The sequence below is a fragment of the Rhinichthys klamathensis genome, unplaced genomic scaffold (assembly GCF_029890125.1).
Source record: "Rhinichthys klamathensis goyatoka isolate OS25496 unplaced genomic scaffold, OSU_Roscu_1.1 h1tg000508l_1, whole genome shotgun sequence".
Lineage (NCBI taxonomy): Eukaryota > Metazoa > Chordata > Actinopteri > Cypriniformes > Leuciscidae > Rhinichthys > Rhinichthys klamathensis.
The window spans coordinates 50051-68256 of NW_026606989.1; the positions used below are offsets into that span (position 1 = coordinate 50051).

The 18206-nt window shown below is 46.6% G+C and overlaps 1 protein-coding gene across 1 annotated transcript in view; it reads right to left on the reverse strand.

The window, feature by feature from the left end:
- LOC130072821 (sodium/potassium/calcium exchanger 3) overlaps window positions 1–18206 on the reverse strand; it is an 88148-nt gene that overhangs the window by 42719 nt on the left and 27223 nt on the right. The window contains exon 3 of the mRNA XM_056238095.1: window positions 7441–7533. Coding sequence (XP_056094070.1) covers window positions 7441–7533 — 93 coding nt within the window. The remainder of the gene's footprint in view (window positions 1–7440; window positions 7534–18206) is intronic.

Below are 18206 nucleotides of genomic sequence, written 5' to 3' on the forward strand. Positions count from 1 at the left end.
ACTTCAAATCTTAAGAGTATATTTCTTAAAAAAAAAAACTGTACATGCAGCAGTGGTTGAACTAGGGTTTTATGGGGTGGCCAAAGCTAGGAAAACTAACCCCCCCAAAGCCCTCTCTGGTATCCTTGTGCAGCTCTTTGGCTCCGCCTTTAGCTTCCCGATCCCCAGCTCGGCACGGTGATGCGGATTCTCCGGATTCACCTCGGGCCTTCATGCCCATAACTCCACCTCAGCCTGTCAGTCCATCAGCTCTGCCCCTTAGGATTCTTCTTCTTCTTCTTCTTCTTTATAATTGGAATCAATAGCCATTAGGGTTGACATGGTGTTGACACCCTTCTATATGGTTGTATTTGAGGGGCACTGTAGCGCACCACTTTTCACCTACAGTAACCAACCTTCATACACTTATAGATCTCATCAAGCCAAACAACTTTATGTTGTTTTAAGTCATGCCAGCCCAACAGGAAGTCAGCTATTTACGGTTGTTTGAAAAATGCATGCTCTGGAATTTGATATACTCCTCCTAGGTGATTAATCTGATCACCACCAAACTCCGTTAAAATGCAAAGAGAGAATCTATTTTACACTCTTTATGGTTTAGAGTTTAACCTATTTCATTGTGGTGTGCTTTTTTGAATTACTACAGTTCGTCTGTTATAGGACAACTTAGTCTGAATAAACAAGCAGACACTGATTAGCTACTGGCTCTACGTTTATTTAACATGAACAGCAAGACAACAATAACTGAGTGTGCTTTCCATTAAATGTATCACACAGTAAACAAATCCTTAACAAACAAAACAAACAAACGTTGCAATCAACGTGCTTTGTTTTAAATAAATCACACACAGTAAACAAAACCTTAACAAAAAAACTTTGGAATGAACTTTGCAATTTAGACGCGCAAACTGCGTGCCGGTGCGGTGAGACGTGCATGCTCGGGCAGATTCGGCTTGAAGCCGGTCATCCTCGGACGCGGTGCCGCACGCGCTGTTACAAAAAAAAAGCCGTGCACACAGCCAAGTGAAATGGGGTCTTGCGCACCGAACCCGTCATTTTTGCCGCGCGCACCTTCGCGATCGTGCGGACGCGTCGAGTATAAACAAGGCTTTACTCTGATCGGTAAAGGTGCACAGACCTCTCCCGAATCATCTCCAGCAGTAGCAGCCTCCGTTTCCCTCTTAAGCTGATATTAGTATTTAAACATTCTCTATGATAAAAAATGTTTGTAAAAAATATTTTAATAGCACGGTTTTGGCGGTTATAGAGTTCTAATGACGGTGTTCAACTATAACCGTCGGTCTCACGGTTATATAATAACCGTCACACCCCTAGTCACAGTTTTAAACAGGTCATAGTTACCTGTCACTCGCAGTGCATAACATAACAGAATCCAACAGGAGACAATACTAAACGTTTTCAGACATAACATTTTCTAACTGAAACATAACATTCAGCCCACATTTCCCAGTGTCACTATCACCCTGTCACATAGTCCCCATGCCAGACGGGCGGGACCCTCATTCTCTGAGAGCGTGCTGGCCGTGAAGCTGTGTCGGGTAGTGCTGGTGGATTATCCCCCAACCGGTTAGCTCTTGGCCGGGGCTGCCACCCTAGAGCCGCTGCTGGGGACAGAGGTGATGCAGGTGCTGTGGGGGCTGCGATTCTGTGCAGGTGGTTTGAGTGCCAACAAATCCAATTCTCCAGTCTGTAATTGGCCGGCCCCAACTGCTTAGTCACCCGCAGGGGCTGACTTATTTTGGCGGTGGAGGTGTTTGATCCTGACCTAAACCCCTGCAGAAAGTGAGGGGGTCTGCACTCTGTGCGTGACATCAAAGCTCTCTTTCATCCAAGCCTGCGAAGCTTTCACCAGAGCTCTGGAGCCCTGGGCTCCAGAAAGACTGGGCTCCTGTACGGAGAGTTACTCATCTGCAGCTGAGGCCTGCTGCAGCTCCGCCAGAGGGACTACTGAACTGAAGGGACCGTGCAGGATGTGGACCCAGTCTTCGTCGCTCTCAGTGTCTGGTGTCACCTCGCCTGTCTCCTTCGTCACAGACACAGCTCTAGACAGGAGGTCGGCCACCGTGTTGGCCCGCCCAGGCATAAACTCCAGACTGGAGTTGTACTGGGTCAGCCTGTCAGCCCACAGCAGCAGTCTCATGGGCCTGTGCCCCCGAGCCTTGAGTCGCCATTAGTACCGTCAGTGCTTGGTGGTCTGTGCGGATGGTGAAAGGCCTCCCGTATAGGTAAACATGCCAGCGTTTGCACGCCCACAGGCAGGCCAGGGCCTCCCTCTCCGGGCGTTCCACCCCCTCTTGAGTCTGGGAGAGCACAGCGCCTAGCGCCACCCCAGAGGCGTCGCAGGTGACCATGGTGGGCGCGGTCAAGCTGAAATGGGACAGTGTGGGTGGGGACGTGAGCTGCTGTTTGATGATGCGTATGGCTTCGTGGCAGGCCGGGGTTCCAGTCCCACGTATCCTTCCTGAGCACCCCGCGCAGGGGGGCCGTTGAGTCAGAGTAGTGTGGCATGAATCTGAGGTAGTAGGCGGCCATCCACAGGAAGGAAGACAGCTGGGATGGCAACAGCGGGTCTGGCAGGGTCAGAATGGCCTCAGTGTGGGACATTATAGGGGCGATGCCCTCCTTCGAGAGCCTGAAACCCAGGAACTCGACCTCCTCAACCCCAAACATGCATTTCTCAGAGTTCAATGTGACCCCATGCTGTTCGAAACGCTGAAAGATCTGCTCCAGGTGATCATCATGCAGTGGAGGGCGCATGCACCACCACGTCATCCAGGTAGATGGAGCCACCCTGGATAACAGCCAGTATGAGTGACATTATCTTCTGAAAACAGCTCGGGGCTGATGAAAGTCCAAATGCCATGCGTTTAAATCTGAAAACCCCCACGTGCGTGACAAACGTTGTAAGATCCATGCTGGCCGGTGCCAGAGGGACCTGGAGATAGCCATTACGTAAGTCCATCTTACTGAAAACAGTGGAGCCGTGGAAATGGCAAGTGAGCTCCTCAGCCGTAGGTATGGGGTACTTATCAGGGATGATGGCTTTGTTTACGTCTGTGAGGTCGACACAGAGTCGCAGTCCGCACCCCCTTTTCTTGGCTATTACCAGGTTAGACACCCACGGCGAGGCGTCGACGGGCTCTATGATGTCTGCCTCCACCAGGCGATGCAGTTCAGCCTCCACCGCGTCACGGAGGGCCAGGGGAATGCACCGTAGGGGCTGGATAACAGGGCGGACTGACAGGTCCACAGTAGGCTGGTGTACAAATCCAGTCATGCGGCCCAGCCCGTTGAACAGTTGTGGGTAGCGGTCAGGCCAGGAGGCGGCAAACTGCAGGACATGCAGGCCCCTAGCATCACTCACAGTAAAACCCAGAGCAAGGAACAAGTCTAGGCCCATGTTAGCTCCCTTCCGGGTGATACAGAACTTGGTGGCAGGCGCACATTGTTGATCATATCGGACGGGGAGGCGGGCCACACCCAGAGTGGAGATGGGAAAATGGGCGTAGCCTAACAGGGGTTTAGCCGCTGCTTCCAGAGGCACGTGACTGAAGAAGCGGTCATATGTGCATTTGTTCAGAATTGTCACTTCAGCCCCTGTGTCCACGAGGAGTGGAATGAGAGCTGTGCCCACATGGCATGTGCAGAGCTTGAACGAAGGCTGTGAGGTCTGTACAGTGTTTATGGGAACAGCAGCAGTATCATGGCAAGCAGGGGAGGAGCGACAGCAGCGTGCAAAATGGTTCAACTTGTTGCAGTTACAACAACGTTTCCCCTGGGCAGGGCATGACTGATCTCTGGTTCCATGTTTAGGGGAGCCGTAGTTGCTACAGCTCTTGTGCCCACTCTCCCTGGGCCCCCTGTTCACTCTCTGTAAATACAAACAGTCACTCACCCGCTGTCCCTCCTGCCCGAGACACAGGAGGGCGCACTTCCTCGCTTTTACTAGGTCCGAGTGTCCCAAAGCTAGCAAATAATCCTCAAACGACGTCAGCCAGCGATCCCAGGGAACAGCTGAATCACCGGGAACATGTAGGAAAGGTGGTGGCGGTGATGGTAAGACGAGTTCAAACATCCTCGTTCGCCAAATGTTGTGTTTTTGTAGGACTCAATAACCACACCGTGTAGCTCCTTTCATGTTGCGTTTACTGAACTGCCGCAAACCTTACATTTGTTGACCCTTGCCGTAAATCACTGCTGTAAGCATTAAAGGCACAGTAACCTGTCACTCACAGTGCACAACATAACAGAGTCCAACAGGAGACAATACTGAACCTTTTCAGACTTAACAGCTGGGTTAATTTTTTTCACACTGGAGGCAAGTTGCAGAACCCAAGTGCAGTTTATTTACATCCAAACAAAGGCATGGCATGGCACTCAGAACATGAACACAAACTTACCCACAGTGTTTACACAAACAACACTTGACAAAGTAACAAGGTAAACATGAGGGCTTAAATATACAAGGACTAATGACTAAACATGGACACCTGTGCACATGATTAGACAATAAACCAATGACAACATGACACATTCACAAGGGGAATACATGGCAGCATCTCATGACTATAACAGGGAATCACATGACAATACAGGAAACATGACTGAGACATGAAACAAGAACATGAAACAAAACCAAAACAAGACATGACAAACACAACTGTTGATAACTGTTAATTACAATTGGTGCATACTAGTTTTCGAGCCATTAACTTGCAATGATTTTTAAAACGCCCAATCATTGCCAATGTACTGTATATCAAAATAAACACAAATGGTTTCTACACATAACACTGCAAAAGAGAATTCAGAAACACTGACTTTCCATCATGTGACCAAAAGTGCAAATGGATCTTGCACATTTTTATTCATCAAACGCTCAAGCTGATCTTTCACTAGTGTTAATTCTGGTAGAACTAACGTATTCAAGCATCCAGTCCATGGTGTATGGCATTTTTTAAACTGCTTGCTGTGTACACATAGATTAGAACAGACAGACCATGCTGTGTTCTCAGTACTTTGCATATACCATACAAATGGCAATATAATTACAATAATAACAACAAAGGTACTTAGCAAAAGTACCTAGCAACCCGCACACACACAAGTACCTTACCGCCAGCACCCGCACTCGGCCACCAAACACATCAAAAAGGGTCTACTTTTATTTGTGTAAACTCACAATAAGAAAGTGTTGTGTAAAATAAAGAAAACAAACAGGATGCACTTTCTGCCGTCTCGGGCTCTGTGAACTGGAGCGCTTCACAAAAATGAACTGAAACTCCGCGTATAGGCTACATGCCTACATGTCTACTTTATAATTTCATTAGACATTTTTATTTTAATTTCATGAACAATTTTTTTATAAACATGGACCTTTATTTTCTTTAAAAAGGCTTATTTCTTCTATCATAGTCTTATTTTTTTTTTAAATGCAATTAAAAAGACAAGCGCAAACTGGGTGGTGGTACAGACCACGTCGTCCAGAGTCGTCTCGCAATCATGCATCTTCGGAAGCGAAAGTTACAAAAATGCCATGCACACCACCATGCGAAATGTGGTCTCGCGCACGACCGCCCACACCTCGATGACATCATTTTTGCCGCACACACCTATGTGCTTGTGCGGACGCGGTGAGTATAAACCAGGGGTGCTTCTCAATATCCCTCCTCGTTTCCTCGCTCCTCCATCCTATGACCCGGAAACCGATCGAGCCAAGCCATCTTGAAGGACATCTCAACTCTCTAATTGCATCACGAGAAGGCGAGGATTGAGGAGTGAGGAGGCTTCCAGAGGAGTCATGAGCGAGGATACATGGGTGTATCCTTTGTGGAAGTGTTTTATCGACTAAACGCGACGCAAGTTTAAATTCTCCTCCCCCTTCACATCTGTCACAATAATTTTAATTTATACTTCACCTTTGCAGTTTAAATAAACCACACATCTCACATATTTCAACAGGGTATCTTGCTTTATTATTATTTATTATGAATTTCGTAAATAACCAAACTTCAACAACATAAGGGCAGATCCTTTGAGCGCTGCTGATGACGCTGTGAAGTGACGTTCGAGTGATCAAGTATTCCAATGTATAAAAAAGATTTCCTTTGATTCCTCCGTTCTCCTTTTATTTCCTTGCAGCCTTCCCTCGCATCCTCTTTTGGGTGGAGCTGAGACGCGAGGAAAGGAAGCGAGGAAAGGAAACGAGGATGCACAAATAAGAAATGAGAAGCACCCCAGTCTTTATGCAGGCGCTTGAGCATGGAATATGCTATATTACGCCCATAAAAGCTCATTATGGTTTAGTATGTTATATACATGTGCGATAGTCGACTAATGGCTTAAATGAATGACTACAAAATTGAAAAATCGTGGGCAGGCCTAGTTTAAATTTAGTTTACATTTTTATTAAATGCAGTTAGCGCAACGTTAAATTGCTTTTTTGACCGACTTAAGTAAGACTTAAATACATATTTATATGGCAGTTCATAATTACTTAATGTACTGAATTACCGAATGTCCTGAAAAGTATTTATGGTAATCTAAAATATAATTTCATGCCATTTTTATTTTAGAAACCTGTATGTTGTGTTTTTATAAATAGATTTGTACCTGGACATCTGTAATGATAAAGTTGAAATTTAGTCATTTTAAAATATATTAACTTTAAATGTAATATTGAATAACACATTAAAGTTAAAATTATAATCAAGTACTTTACATGTGCTTTAGTATGTCAGTCAACGCATCAAAAAGTACTTCTTTAAAGCACAAGAAAAGATGATTTACACCTAATGACTTAAAATATACTTTATAGTAAACCTGTTAATTTGACATTATTACAAAGCGCACTTTTTAACGGTGTACTTTAGTGTGTTAAATAACATAGGGGTTTTTCTTTATTTTCATTATTTGGAAGTTTCCTTGTTACAGTGTAATTATACATTTAAGTACTGTGTATTAATTAACAACATGCATTTACTATAGGGTTAGGATTAGGGTTTGGTTTAGGTTAGTAGCATGTAATTGTGAATAATTTACTGTTATTACTATAGTGAGTAGTGTTACAGTGTTAAAAACAGTCATACAAGTGTACTGTATATATACAGTATATATATATATATTATTATTTGTACACTACTAGTGCACATTCAATACAATGAAGCACACTTTTTTTTCACAAGGGAAGTTTAGAGAACATGCTCCATGCAAACCTTAGTAGCCTATAGATACACACATAAACAAATACATTTACTGTGTAAACTATCTTTCAAGCAGTGGCCTTTAGGAACAACTAATATTTACTCTCAGTAGTTTGCATAAATAAAACACTCAATGAATAGCGTACCATAACATCTTAAATATACATTTTAGATCTAAAATTCTTTGAAATGCAAATACTGTAAAAATTATTCCCACCTGCTCTGGGAGTGTGAATTGTTTGATTCTCAAATCCATACTGCAGGACTCTGCGTCTGGGAATGTCAGTTTCTGGCCACGAAGACTCCACCTCTGTAAAGGCACAAGAAATTAATTCACCTATACACCTTTCACAACCAAACATGTACAAAAGTTTACTTTTATGTCTGCAAACTGTAATTGCAACAGTCAATAATGCTAATAAAAACATTTACTTAAACACGAATCTATCAGGCAAACCAAAAAAGGTATTTGTGAGCAAGTATGCTTGAGTAAAAACATTCAGCATCAGAAGGCACTTCAAGCTTCACCGCACAAGTGTGCATCTTGACAAACATAGTGTATAATGTTCACAACCCATGTTTAGATTTCAAAGATTTTGTTTACCAAGAAAACACAACAGTGTGACAAAACTACAGTATGAAGGGTTATACAGTATATAATACTTTGAGAATACATAAAAAAATGTTTTTCACACAGATTAAAAAACACACATACTAATCGGCATTTCAAATTGACTAGCCTGCTACTACTGTAATGAATACCATTTTTTTACGACGATAATTATATTTATTATCATTATTAGTTTTCTAATTTTTGCTTTTGTTATGTTGTTATTCAGTAAGAAGTTTTCATTACTCTTACTCACAGAGTCTCTTTAAGTCCAGTTCAGTATTTCACAAGGCATATGATATGATAGTCTCAGGTAAAATCCTACGGAATCTGAATTTTGTTATTTTGTATAATGAGTGTATCTTTGGATAGTTTACAAAATAAAACAATACTCTTTGAAATCATAATTGTATTGCATTGTGTTAACTTACAAACAATTCACTTAAAGGCTCAATATGTAAGTTTTGCCGCTAGAGGTCGCTTATTCAAAACAAAGGTGCAGCTTGATGACGCCGTGTATGAGCGTGGAATCATGGGAGATGTTGTCTTCATCTCCACAGTCGATGGAAAGCAACCCGACAGACTCGGGCAATAATCATATTCATGGATGAGCTAATGTATTACAGTTCCCCTTCAGGGACTACCGCTGCGTGTAATCGCAGTGGGAACGCCCTCAGCGTGACGCGTCTGAAGCATGAATGAAATCAGTCAATGGAGAGAATGAGCGTACGGCGAGTGACGTCATCGACCAGGAAGCTATAAATATCCCCTGAGTACACAATACGCCAGCTTTTAGTTACTTCAGCAGCTCTGTGTGTGTCTGAATCTGTCGATTGTGTTTGTCTGTTTTGTCAGGAGTTTTCACTATATATATTTTATATAAAAAAACCAATATGAGCGAGCAGTATAAGAAGTGTGTTGGGAAGTGCAGCAATGCCCAGTCGGCTCTCGAGGGAGTCGATTGTCAGCATTGCGAGTGTTTTCCCTTGAGAACTCTGCGCTCGCGGCGATCGCTCTTCGAGGAGAGTGATTTGCTGCGAGCTCCCCAAGGCTCGGGTCCCGCTTCTGTTGAGGCAGAGCGGCGGCGCTTGTCTTGGGGCTCGCAGATGGATCTCGCTGGCGACGTTGAGACGGGCTCCGCCCTATCTCAGCTATCTCCGCCGAGATCTAGTGCCTCTCACCCGGCTCTGGAAGCACGCGCTGCGGCGGTTACTTCTGCCCGGGTGGAGGCACATGATGATGTTGAATTGAGATTTTCCAGTTCTGAGGAGCTGGATGTCGAAAGTTTTGCATCAGAGAAAACTAGTTTATCACATTATACTGCAAATGAAAAAGAAGAAGGTTTGATGGATGTGTTATCTCGGGCTGTTGAAAAGCTGAAAAAAAAAAAAACAGTATCGAGTGGCCAGCTGATAGACAGGTTTCTAGAATTAAAAGCAATCTAGATGATAGATTTCTGTCTGCACGACTTCAACCTTCTCGCCGGTGCTTACCGTTCTTCCCAGATCTTCATACTGAGGTGTCAAAGACCTGGGTTAGACCGGTTTCAAGCAGAATTTACACAAATCAGTCCAATGCTTATGGTAACATTGTTGGTGCTAAATCTGCTGGTTATGTGACGATACTGTAGGCGGAGGAGACGCTCGCGAGCTATCTCTCTCCTGCTTCATCGTCTTCACTTAAAGCACCGGCTCTTCCACCAAAAATAAATAAATAAATAAATATATATACCTCTGTGCTGGTGGGGAAGGCTTACTCGGTGGCTGGGCAGGCGGCTGCATGTTTGCATACGAAAAAATAAAAATAAAAATAAAAAGACTTTTATGCAGGCTTTTCAGGCCGATCAAAGGAAAATCTGAGGGGGTTCCCCGCCGAGAGAGACTTGCGTTCACCTCCCCTAAGGGTGCCCTGTCTCTCCCGGCGCCCTCAGGGGCCCGTCCTACTAACCCTGCCGAAACAGGGCGTAGAAGGGTCTGGCGAGTGCTTTCCCGAGGGACGCTCGCCGCCTCTAAGGAGGGTTCTAGTGTGTTCAGACCAGTCGTTCCCTGCTGGTGCGCCGTTACAGGGCACTGTGTCTGTCACGCAGAATGTTCAACCAGAGCAAAGTTTTTCGTCGAGTTCGTCTTCCAAAAGAGCACAGCAGAAGCGGAGTGTCAAGTCTCGTGCCCTCCTGCAGAGAAACTGGAGGGACGAGGCGGGCGCTCTCCGGCGCGGCCTTCTCGGGGCAGGACTGATCTGAGGACAGTCATTGTCGCCAGAAAGGCCGCGTCGAAAAAGTCCTGACGGGCTGAACGTCAGGACTCTGAGGGTGGTCCCCATCGGGAAAAACTTGAGTTCACCGCACAAAAACACGGTGCCCTGTCTTTCTCGATGCCCTCAGGGGTCTGTTCTACTAACCCTGCCTATACAGGGCGTAGAGAGACTCGGCGAGCGATTTCCCGAGGGACGCTCGCCCCCTCCAAGGAGGGTTGTGGAGTGTTCAGACCAGCTGTTTCCTGCCAGTATGTTACAGGGCGCTGTGTCTGTCACTCGGGATGTTCATCCAGAGGCCAGCCTCGAGAGGCTGGTTCCCTTAGTAGAGCTCCTGGCGGAATGGGTCCCCCACCCAGCAGGGAGTTAGGATACTACTTCATCGGGAAAAAGAAAAATCCTGACGTGCTAAACGTCAGGACTCTGAGGGTGGTCCCTATCGTGAAAGACCTGAGTTCACCGCACAAAAACACGGTGCCCTGTCTTTCTCGATGCCCTCAGGGGTCTGTTCTACTAACCCTGCCTATACAGGGCGTAGAGAGACTCTGCGAGCGATTTCCCGAGGGACGCTCGCCCCCTCCGAGGAGGGTTGTGGAGTGCCCAGGCCAGCTGTTCCCTGCCAGTACGTTACAGGGCGCTGTGTCTGTCACAGGGGATGTTCAAATCAGATCCGAGGACTGGTTTGTCATGATAGATCTAAAGGACGTTTACTTCCATGTATCTATCCTCCCTCAACACAGGAAGTTCCTGAGGTTCGCTTTCGGGGGCGAAGCGTACCAATATCGGGTTCTTCCGTTCGGCCTAGCACTGTCACCCCGAACATTCACGAAGTGTATGGATGCTGCTATAGCCCCGCTGAGGTTACAGGGCATCCGCTTTCTGTACTATTTAGACGATTGCTTGATTCTAGCTCAATCGGAACAACAGGCGGTTCGGCACCGAGATGTCGTTCTTGCTCATATCAAGTGACTGGGGCTGAGGCTCAACGCCAAAAAGAGTGTTCTTTCTCCATTACAGAGAACCACTTTTCTAGGTGTAGTGTGGGATTCAACGACGATGCAGGCACTATTGTCACCTGCTCGTATTGCTTTGATTCTCGCTGCAGTAGATCAGGTCAAGCTAGGCCAGTCATCCACTGTAAAACAGTTCCAGAGACTGTTAGGTTTCATGGCAGCTGCGTCCAACGTGATACCTCTTGGCCTCTTGCACATGAGACTGTTACAGTGGTGGCTCAGGACCAAGGGATTCTCCCCGAGGGGAAATCCGCTTCGCATGATCGTGAGTTCGCGACGGTGTCATCACGCCCTGATCATGTGGAAAGATCCTTGGTTTCTGTCCCAAGGCCCTGTGTTAGGAGCTCCTTGTCGTCGCGTTATGCTAACGACAGATGCTTCTCTCACGGGTTGGGGGGGCGATCATGGATGGTCGCCCGGCTCAGGGTCTGTGGGAGGACCATCATCGTCTGTGGCACATAAACTGCCTAGAGATGTTGGCGGTGTTTCAGGCTCTGAAACACTTCCTCCCAGACCTAAGGGGCCACCATGTTCTTGTCCGGACAGACAACACATCGGTGGTTTCTTATATCAACTATCAGGGGGGTTTGCGTTCTCGCCCGCTTTACAAACTGGCACGTCAGATCCTTCTATGGTCCCAGGGGAAAATTCTTTCTCTGAGAGCTATTTATCTCCCGGGGTATTTTAATCAGGGGGCAGACATCCTGTCAAGACAGGGGCCGAGGCCCGGGGAATGGAGTCTTCACCCCGAGGTGGTGGAACTCCTATGGAAACATTTCGGTCTTGCCGAGGTAGACCTATTTGCTTCTCGAGAAACATCACACTGCCCGCTGTGGTTCTCTCGCAGCCATCCAGCCTCGCTGGGGTTGGATGCGATGGTACATCCGTGGCCGAGGTCACGCTTGTACGCTTTTTCCCCGATCGCTCTGCTCCCAGGAGTTCTGGAGAGGGTTCGCCGGGACGGGCTCAGTCTCCTGCTAATAGCCCCGTTCTGGTCGGCCCGGGTATGGTTTGCGGACCTAGTGTCTCTCCTCGACGGCTCTCCCCTAGAGATACCGATCAGGAGAGATCTGCTCTCTCAGGCGAGTGGGTCGATCCTTCACCCCCGTCTAGAGCTATGGAGGCTGTGGGCTTGGCCTCTGAGGGGGCCCAGCTCATAGATTCTGGTCTCTCGGCTGAGGTCGTTGAGACCATCCTCCGATCCAGAGCTCCCTCCACGAGGAAGTTATATGCGCGAGGTGGAAACTTTTCACCTCTTGGTGTGGAGAGCGCCAGCAGGACCCAGTTAACTGCCCGGTTGGTACAGTGCTGGATTTCCTGCAGGACCGTCTCTCCACAGGGTTATCCCACTCCACACTGAAGGTGTATGTGGCGGCCTTAGCTGCTTACCACGCCCCTTCAAGTGGAGGTTCCCTCGGGAAACACCCACTTATGTCTCGCTTCCTTCGTGGCACCTTGAGGCTGAGGCCTGCAGTTCGCACGAGGGTACCAGCTTGGGATCTGGCCATCATCTTAGAAGGTCTCTCCCTTGCTCCTTTCGAGCCCATCGAGGAAGTTTCGGAAAAGTTTCTTACTCTAAGACTATCCTTTTTCTCGCTATCTCATCTCTAAAAAGAATTGGAGATATTCAAGCACTTTCGGTGGCTCCCTCGTGCCTGGAATTTGCTCCTGGTTGGTTAAGGCCTTTCTCTTTCCGAGACCAGGTTATGTTCCTAAGGTTCCAACTGTTTCTGTTAGACCTATAGTTCTGCAGGTTTTCTGTCCTCCGCCTTTTCTGACGTCAGACCAGGAGAAAATTAATTTGCTGTGCCCAGTTTGGGTTTTAGATGCTTACGTCCACAGAGCTGCCCTGTGGAGGAGATCGGAACAACTGTTCGTCTGTTTGGGTCACCTAAGAAAGGGTGTCCTGCATCTAGGCAAAGGATGAGCAAGTGGGTGGTCGAGGCCATCTCACTTGCTTATGGGTCGGCCCATCAGCCTTCACCTTTGGCTGTAAGGGCTCGTTCCACCCGGAGTATGGCTGCTTCTACAGCTCTTCTTTCAGGAGCTTCTCTTCAGGACGTTTGTGATGCGGCAGGCTGGTCCTCACCGCACACTTTCATTAGATTTTATTCCCTCGATCTTAGCTCCACTCCCGGGGCTCAGGTTCTCTCGTCGGCTTGTGTCTCCTAATGACACACGACGGGGATTTGGTCGTATGGGGATGTGGGTATTGCGTTCCCACTGCGATTACACGCAGCGGTAGTCCCTGAAGGGGAACGTCCCGGGTTACGTATGTAACCCTAGTTCCCCGAAGGGACGGACGCTGCGTGTCCTGCCATACTCTCGGCATCCCCTTGGGTCGCTGCTTCAGTAACTTTTAAGCTGGCGTATTGTGTACTCAGGGGATATTTATAGCTTCCTGGTCGATGACGTCACTCGCCGTACGCTCATTCTCTCCATTGACTGATTTCATTCATGCTTCAGACGCGTCACGCTGAGGGCGTTCCCACTGCGATTACACGCAGCGTCCGTCCCTTCGGGGAACTAGGGTTACATACGTAACCCGGGACGTTTTATTAACGTTACGGTGGTATGAAGCAGTGCTGGCCGCTGGAGCGAATGCTAATGAGAGAGACCTGCACGAAACACAGCTTTTATTATGCACTGCAGTCGGTCGCTTCTGCTCTTTTCGTTGCGTATGTGAGGTAATCCAGCGCTATATTATATGGTTAAAACATTCATACTAAATACATTTGAGTGTGATGAAGGTTCTGTTATAGCGTTACTCTGTGCGTTCGCTCTGTGCCTGGTATGAGACACTTGTTGCACTTTGCAATAATCTAGATCGAAATTACAAAATCATATTAATAAAAATTGGATGACTTGTGTTGTTTAAAACATATTGAATGATGGAGAAAGCTCTCTCTGATTACGCGCTTAAGCCACTTGACAATAGTGTTGAAGAAACTACTAATAGTGTTGTCAGTGTTGTAGAGGTACAAACATCGGTCCGTGACTGGTAAAAATGGCTGATTTCTCTGGATTTAAACATTGTTAGAAACATTTGGGATAATGTTAGTACACAAATCAACAAAATATATAACACTGTTTTAATGGTTTTTGGATATTTTAATCCAAAAATATGACATATTGTGCCTTTAAAACATTCCTAATGCACAATTATCAGTTAATTGCAATCCAATAGTAACAGTACAAATCTAAACAAGGTTGTTTACACCACACTCTTTGGTCTCAGTGGTGATTTGCACTCAGATTTTTAATGGCATAATCATAATTGTCTGGCTTCATAGATACGATCTGGGAAGCCACAGATGTAACATTAAAGGGACTATAAGTAACTTTTTAGGTAATTTATAATCTAAAATCAATATTTTTATTAATAAATATGTCCCCAATGGTGTACAAATACCTCTGGCTTATCCTCTGATTTATCCTCAAATCTGATTTATCCTCGTAAACGAAGAATCTATTATATTTATATACATGGGACGGGTAAGTCCACGGAGGCTTCCATGTAGTTCCACCATCTTGAAAAACTATAATAGCAGAGAGGAACAAAAAGTACGCCAACGCGTTTCCACAACGCGTTTTCGTTCAGAGCCAGCGTGACGTAACTGAAAGCAGCAGAAACGGAGGAGCAGAGCATTGTGATATCTAACAATGCACGTAGGCTACTTCAGAAAATATAACGAATAAAGAAGGCATAACTACTAATTACAATAGTTAATGTTTTTGACACTCAGTACTTCATACTGTAACATTCGTTTGTTCGTTGTGTCAATTTGAAGTTTGTTTGAAATAACAAACCTGTTCACCCGAAGGAAAACTCGACGAAGTGCTATTAGAAGACATCCTGTCATAGCTTTTTGGTACATAGCGGCTACCGTAGATGCAACAACACGCATTTGAAAACGTGAGGCGCTGGAGAGCACAATTGGTTTGAATGCAAAATACAATTTCACCGCTAGATGGGAGTAATTCTTACTTAATGTCCCTTTAAGGCTACAGAGCCTGGCTAAAAGGAAGACTAGATGCTCAGTCTCCTATTAGACAAATATCCAAGTCTAGAAGGACCCTCAAAGCCTATGTACATACTTTATGCCACCAATAGATGCAACAGGCAACACATCCAGGGGTGTGATTCCCGTACAACAACTCACTGCTTAACCACCATAGTATGATACATCGTTGTAGAAACTAACTAGCTAGTCACGGCTGTTCCTTGAAACCATTCACAACTGGTCGTTTGAACCACATTAGTTTAACAATATAGGACTGTGATTAATGATGTCACATGCAGGTGGTGGAGTAATAACTTCTCCTAATTAATCGATTTGAGATCGCATTTAATGTATTTAACATACAGTATATAATGTAATGGCCACATTTCGAGTTTATTTGTTCATGTTTAGAGTTTGTTTTTTAACTGTTTTTCTGTTTAGTTTACTTGCACGTGTTTTAGGTCCTGTTAGTTTTTTCAAGCGATTCAAGCGATTTTAAACTATTTGAGCGCAAGAATGTCACGTTTCATGGATCCACTGTCTCATTCTGATATGTTGTGTGTGTGTGTATGTGTGTCTGTGTGGGCGTGGTTACTAATTCCCGGTTGATTGTGTGCACCAGCTGCAAGCCCTTACCAGTTGCTTTATATGCCCAGTAATTCCCATCTCACATTGTCAGATCGTTGTGGCTTTCCCGGTGTCGTGTTCCTGTTCCTGTGTGGTCTTCGCTTCTCCTCGTGTGTTCCAGTCTTCGTGGGTCTTCGTCGTTGTTCCCGGTCTGGATTGTTTATTGTTCCTGGTTGATCACTCCGTCTTCATCTCCACAAGACTCCGGTTTGCCCATCGACGTCCCTGTTGTCACAGTTCCATCTGAGTGTTTGTCCCCGACCTGTGTTTTTCCTGTGACTTGTCTGACCAACTAATAAACCAACTTTTACTTGCATTTGTATCCGATTCGTTCGTCATAGAACGATCTGACCAGACATGGATGCAGCAAGTTCGGCCAGTTTGAGCGAGTTCATCGCACACAGCGTGACGAGAATGGATCAACAAGGAGAAGAGATCGCGAACACAGGTCGCGCGGTTCAAGCACTCGTGACACAGGTGTCCGAGCTCACCCAACAGCTTCAACATCTACGCGCGCCCACTGCGCCGCCCACGCCGCCCGTTCCCCCCCCACCACCCCAGCCAGAGAATCAGCCTGAACCTCGCCTGCCTACGCCGGAGGGATATTCAGGTGAGCCCGAATACTGTAGGGCTTTTCTCACGAGATGTTCCATGCATTTCGCATTGCAGCCACGGACTTTTCACAGTGAACAATCCAAGGTGGCATTTGTACTAACTTTACTGTCAGGTAAAGCAGCGCTCTGGGGAACGGCGGTGTGGGAGAACCAAGACTACTGTTGCTCCTCGTTCCAGGCACTCTCCACAGAGATCAGAAGAGTATTCGATCGGGCGGTAGCGGGTAAGGAGGCGGCCAGATTACTCGCGGATCTACGCCAAGGAGATGGCTCGGTGTCGGATTACTCGATCCGTTTCCGCACCCTGGCCGCAGAGTGCCATTGGAACGAGGAGGCGCAGTGGGACATGTTCCTGCATGGGCTGGCTGACCGCGTTCAGAAGGAGATATACATCTTGGACCTTCCTAAATCTCTCAATGAACTGGTGGAGCTGGCGATGAGGGTCGATTCACGCCTTAACCGTGTGACTCAGCGGGTTCGCTCCAGTCGTTTCCAGCCATATCCGGAGGATGCACGGACCAGTGACGGGAACGCGGTCAGCCCAGTTTCCGACCATGAGCCCATGCAGGTGGGGAGAGCTCGGCTTTCCCGGGAGGAGAGGGAAAGGCGGAGGTCCCAAGGACTCTGCCTTTACTGTGGTAAAGCTGGCCACTTTCTCTACTCTTGCCCGGTAAAAGAGCAAGCCCGATAGTAAGCATGAGGCTACTATCGGGTGGGATCTCCGCCGAGAAGTCCTCATCTACATCATCGACCCTCCTCCCGGTAAGACTGAGATGGGCAACCTCCACACACACCACTCAAGCATTACTGGACTCGGGAGCAGAGGGTAATTTTATGGATTTCAGTTTCGCTGTCAAACTCAAGATTCCCATCATTTCTCTCACGCACAAGATATCTGTCAACGCACTCAATGGACAGGACCTTCCCAGTATTTCGCACTCCACTGAACCTCTCACACTCATCACATCGGGCAATCACACTGAACATATTTCTTTTCTTCTTATGGACTCACCACTAGCACCGGTGGTTCTAGGGCACCCATGGCTCACCAAACACAACCCCCGTGTCGACTGGCAGAACAATTTCATTTCCTCTTGGAGTAATCACTGTCATGAGTCATGTTTGGTGTCTGCTTGTCCTTCTGTGTCTAGTTCTGTGTTTCAGAGGGAGGCAGTGGATTTGTCTAACGTGCCCGCAGAGTACCTCGACCTGAAGGAGGTGTTCAGTAAGTCTCGTGCTGCTTCTCTCCCTCCGCATCGTCCCTATGACTGTGCTATAGATTTACTGCCAGGTAAGTCTCCGTCTAAGGGCAAACTTTACTCTCTTTCTGTTCCTGAGAGGGAGGCCATGGAGAAATATATTTCTGATTCTTTAGACTCTGGGTTCATCCAGCCTTCCTCTTCTCCTGCGGGGGCGGGGTTCTTTTTTGTTGGGAAGAAGGATGGTTCTCTGCGACCTTGTATTGATTACCGAGAGTTGAACAACATCACGGTGAAGAATACTTATCCTTTACCGTTGATGTCTTCAGCTTTCGAGAGGTTGCAGGGAGCATCCATTTTCACAAAATTGGACTTACGTAATGCTTATCATTTGGTCCGCATCAGGAAGGGGGATGAATGGAAAACCGCGTTCAATACCCCCAGGGGGCACTTTGAATACTTGGTTATGCCTTTCGGCCTTTCCAACTCCCCAGCGGTTTTCCAAGCACTCGTCAATGACGTGTTGAGAGATATGGTCGATCAGTTCATATATGTTTACCTGGATGACATATTGATTTTTTCTTCATCTCTCCAGGAACACGTTCAACATGTCAGGCGAGTGCTTCAGAGGTTGCTAGAGAATGGGCTTTTTGTCAAGGCGGAGAA